The sequence below is a fragment of the Rhopalosiphum maidis genome, chromosome 4, assembly GCF_003676215.2.
Source record: "Rhopalosiphum maidis isolate BTI-1 chromosome 4, ASM367621v3, whole genome shotgun sequence".
Taxonomy (NCBI): Eukaryota; Metazoa; Arthropoda; class Insecta; order Hemiptera; family Aphididae; genus Rhopalosiphum; species Rhopalosiphum maidis.
This window is the reverse complement of record NC_040880.1, coordinates 52,848,037-52,853,159: the sequence shown is the minus strand read 5'-3', so window position 1 is coordinate 52,853,159 and position 5,123 is coordinate 52,848,037. Positions and strand designations below refer to the sequence as shown.

The window sequence follows — 5,123 nt, the reverse complement described above, 5'->3', positions numbered from 1 at the left end:
TTGCACCATTAAAATAAATTCCACGTTATGACAAGGTCATAAAAAAAAAAAAATAATACTAACATAGTTTTAAAACTGCTACAACCATAATTTTGGACAATCTAGTATCACATTTTCAAGACTTTTGAAATCCGCATTTTTTAAGTATGGAACATATTTTTAATAGAATCAATAACATTTTATAGTGAAGTTTTCCTTACAATATTATATTAAAAGGAAAGTGTGTTAATTGAATGTTCTGTTTATTATCAGTATTATTATTAAATTTTCCATGTCAAAACATTTTTTTTATCATTTATTTCCTCAGTAATTAGTGTTATAATTCTATATATCCAAGATTCAATAGCCAACACACAGATTATACAAATTTACTTACAACTGTAGCTATGTAAATAATATAAAATTTAACTTTTATTCAACAATAAACGGTAGGTAACTTATAATCATATGTCGATATGATTATGGTTTTCAAGATATACAAAATAAAAGAAGTACAAAATATTGTTTTAAAATAGTTTTTATTTCAGTTGAAAGTTATAAAATGAACAAGTTAGTCAAATAGACCGAAACCCATATCATCGTCTTCTTCTTCTTCACTTTCTACTTTTTCTTCTTTCTTGGCTTCTTTAGCTGGAGCTGCACTTTCTACAGGAGCTGCAACGGCAACAGCAAACTTGGATGGATCCTGAAAATAAAATTTAAGTGTTATTTATGCCTTCATATAATACATTTCAAATTATTACCTTAAGGTATTCCTTGAAAGTTGTAGCTTCTTTGAATTCAATTTCAGTTTCAGCAGCAACTGCAACCAAGTTCTTGAAACCATTGATCAACATGTGAGGAGCAGACACAATAGTTGGATAGCTGATTGCAAGACATGCCGCTGTTACTTGAGAAACTCCCTATTAATAATATAATATAATTATATAATGTATAATTGATTGATACTAAATACAATACAAAATCAAACAAAAAATACAATATAAAATTAAAATTTTTCTAACTTAATCATATATCCACATTTAAATATAATCAATTTAAGTCAGAACAAAGAGTGTCTATTGTCTATTTTAGCACATACAGAGAAGAGATTGTATGTAACTATATTTTCTCTCAAATTCCAAATACAGAATGCAACAATGATTGTTTTCAATGAAAATCGCTGATCCACCAGTTTATCCACTCATATTTTTGTTCTGAATATAATATAATTTAAGTTTTTTTTACCAATAACTTATTATTTAATACAAATTAACTCAGATTTATAGTATCAACATCAAATCTTCAGTCGGGAAAAGAAGACAAAATAATGTAAATCATCATCATTAATTTATATTCCAATAATTTTTTTAAAGAAAAAGATATAAAAGAACAGGTATCTAGTGTTCATTAAATCAAAACCTATAATTCATTTTTAAGAAACTTATATTACTAAAAAATAATAAATAATATTTAATAGTTATTAAAAATTTTTGCATTTTTAATAATTAACTCAGATTTTAATTATCAACATAACATCTTCTGACGGGAAAAGAAGACAAAAATAGTTAAATTAAGAATCATCATCATAAAATTTCCAATCTAAACTATCAGGCAGTTGCACCACAACTCAATTAAAATATTCAAAAGAATTGACTATATCAAACTTAAAAAGAAGAAATGTTTTTTTTTTTTTTTTTTTATAAAGATTAATCTATAAGAGTTGTTCACATTTTTATATTTTGCATACTGATAACATGCAATTAATTCACTCTAAATTAAAGGCTTAAGCTTATAACACACAAATTTTAATTATTATACATAATATTGTTTTAATACATATATTGTTGATAATATATGAAAAAAAAACCGGAAACTATACATTTATAGTAAACCTTGATATGAAAAATTTAAGATTTAATATGATTAAAAGTATTGATTTTCTATGTTAAACATTTAATAAAGAAACTTAGTAAACCGTTAAGTATTTTATTATACTTTATACTTGGTCAAGTATTAGACCAAAACTATAAAACTTTTAATTTCACATACATTAAAATGTTTTAGAAGACTATTAATATTAAAACATCAACCACAAATCATAGAATTAAATTTAGTAAATAATGTTGGGGAATATTAAATTAATGAACTTAATATAAAAATATAAACTTACTATTAAGAAAGTTTTCAATAAATCTTCTGGCTTGATATCTAAAATTTCAGGTTCAAAGATAGTTCCAGAATCATATACCATCTGTACAGCTAAACCATATGAAAATGGAGAAATATTCAACATATTCAATAATGTTGCCTCAGAAGCTCCTACTTTGTCACCTTCTTTTAAAATGTGCACATCGTTCTAAACAATTAAAATCTGTAATTATAATGAATTGAAAATATTGTAAGTATTATTCTACTTACAATGATTTCAATTGTTCCCTTGGAGATTTTAGTTGGAATAGACAGCGCCTGGAAGAAAGAAGTTTTTTCCGGTCCAAGACCAGTGTTTTGGGCAGGAATAACAACAGGGCAAGGCGCAATAGCACCAGGACGAGCTGGAGCACGGACTTTGTTTTCCAAAAGCTTATCACGGATCTCAACCAAATCACTACGAGTAAAAACAAATCCAACATTTCCTCTAATGTGAGGCATGATCCTAAAATAAATATATAAGTAAATAATTAATAAAAAAAACCAATAATAATTTACAAAATTATGTTATAGTAAATCAGACTGCCTAAAGGCATGTGACATCAATAAAAATCAATCCACATCAATGGGTTCAGCCATTTCTGGCTTTGACATGTTAACGATTGATTTTTTAAGTCATAATGATTTCATCACAATTACTATAACAAAAACGATCTATCAAATTAATATAATAATAAAATAAAAATAAATAGATTATTAACATAGACTATTTTAGTTTCAGACTGCATTAAGCATTAGATTTCAATAAGCTTTGTCCGCATCAATGGGTTCAGCCATTTCTGGCTTTGATGCGTTAAGACTCTACTTATTCAGTTATAGTATTATCATCATAAACAATAATAATTTAGTTATTTTTTATTTAATAATATTAATAAATTTGAAAATATTACTTTTCAAGAGATTGATTTCTGTCGATGTGACCTTTTATCGCCTTCCTCATCATCGTGTTCTTGCCCATCAGTACAACAGCGTTTCCACGAAGACTGATACGGATTTGCTGCATCTGTTTTGAGCCCACATTGTCGGCTCCCACAATAAAACATTTTGGGAACTCATCAAGTAAACTCTAAAAGAACAAATATTTTATTTTAAAACGAAAACAAGTCAGTATTTAGTTCAATGTTCTACATACCACCAACTTCACAAAGTAGTTAGCTTTCCAGGTTGCTTTGTCCTCTCTACCCATCTTGTGGTGTAGAGATGTTAATACGTTTAAGAACTAAAAACCAAAACAATAAAATGTAGTTGATATTCAATTAACATTACAACCGGCAGAAGTACTCGTAATTACCCAAAGTAATATGCAAGCATTAAATATTTTAGGTTATGTTATGATTAAGACACGATTTAAGAAATTTCAACTTTCTTTTTCAACTACATTGAATAAAAATCAAGCAGTAACCTCATGATACCTTAAAGAATTGATGAAATTGAATAGCAATTTCAACGGAAATAGATTTGAAACAAAAACGAATTGTTTATACATAAACCATGTGCATGAATGTCAATAGAAATTCTTGAAAAGTGAACATTTAAACGATCAGCCGTCAGTTGGCTTGGTGAGCAAAGATGGTTGTTGATCGAATTAAATCAATAAAATAGTTTAGAGTAGCGTGGAATAATATTCAAAAACTAATTAATACTTACCAAAGCGACACGCGTATATTATAAAATGGAATACGGAAGAACGTTCCGTATGTCACGTTATATTCTGAAAATGAGACCGCAATAGAACACTTGAGCCTCACTGCCTCGTGTAACGAAAAAGAAAGATAGTGATTGGGAGGGGATGGACAACAAACCAGATCTCATGGAATAAAAATTAACTTTATGATATGGAAAGTACAATTAAATATTAAGGCGCTTGTTTTAAAATCTTAAACATAAACTAAGAAATCAAAGAAAAATTATTTTACTGTAATATGAAGTTATTAATTAGTATACATATTATACTGATAGTGCTTTAAAAAAAAAGCGTAAATAATTTATTCAAACATGTAATATACATGTTTACTTGTAAAATGTTGCATCCGTCATTTAAGTATAAATACTTCATTATATTAAGTCCTAAATAGCCGCTTACACTTCCTCAAGCCTCTCCTACTATATAATCGCCTACTACTCTACACATGACATATCCCTATTACAACCTATTTAGTCATACGGAATCGCCCTCTTGGGTACCACCAATATGTCAAACACAATTGTGTTTTTTAAAAACCATACAAAAATTCCAAACCATCTGCCTCCGCACGATTTCTAAAGCCAAATGTTACATCACAAATTTTGCTCTGCATAAAAATTTTCAAATGCCTTCCGTAACACAAACAACTACAACTTATGATCTACACGCATACACTCCAGTATAGAACACCATTCCAACACTCTCATCAGTCATCACTCAACTCCACTCCAGTGGCGTGTTTAGGAGGTGGGGCCCGGTAGGCAAGTGCCCACCCACGTTTTTATATAATTACTAGACTAGTATGAGTCCGATGCTCAATGAAAATTGAAAATATGATTTATAGTTAGATAAAAAATTGTTTTGATTAGATTAGGTATTTCAATAAAAATGTAAGATTTGAATATTTAAAGATAAATTGTGGATTTTTTTATATTATATAGGATATTGTATTCTAATTTCTAAATATTGTTTTTTTTTTCAATAACTTTTTCTATTACAATTATTTTTAGTTTATGGTTAATCTAAGAATGAAATATCTAAGAACCAAAAAGTAAATTATATCTAAAGTTTATGTTTTAATAAAAGGTAAGCTACCATCATTTTTCATAAAAATATTAAAATTAATAATTTTTCATAAAAATACTAAAACTTAAATAGATCAAATTATAATACAAGGAGAGAAGGGGGGGAAACCATTCTGAACTTAACTTTTGTGGCTTATCCACAAAAAAAGTTCTGAACACGTCAC

At 27.7% G+C, this 5,123-nt stretch overlaps 1 protein-coding gene across 1 annotated transcript; it reads right to left on the bottom strand.

Moving 5' to 3' along the window:
• Window positions 1-499: 499 nt before the first annotated feature.
• On the bottom strand, window positions 500-3,960 carry LOC113559221 (60S acidic ribosomal protein P0). The gene is made up of 7 exons (XM_026964856.1): window positions 3,838-3,960; window positions 3,323-3,409; window positions 3,081-3,256; window positions 2,401-2,635; window positions 2,153-2,338; window positions 744-902; window positions 500-685 (listed from the first exon to the last, which is right to left on the bottom strand). Exons 2-7 carry the CDS (start codon window positions 3,374-3,376, stop codon window positions 551-553), a joined length of 945 nt encoding a protein of 314 aa, XP_026820657.1. The 5' UTR covers window positions 3,377-3,409; window positions 3,838-3,960; the 3' UTR covers window positions 500-550.
• Between the last annotated feature and the right edge of the window lie 1,163 nt (window positions 3,961-5,123).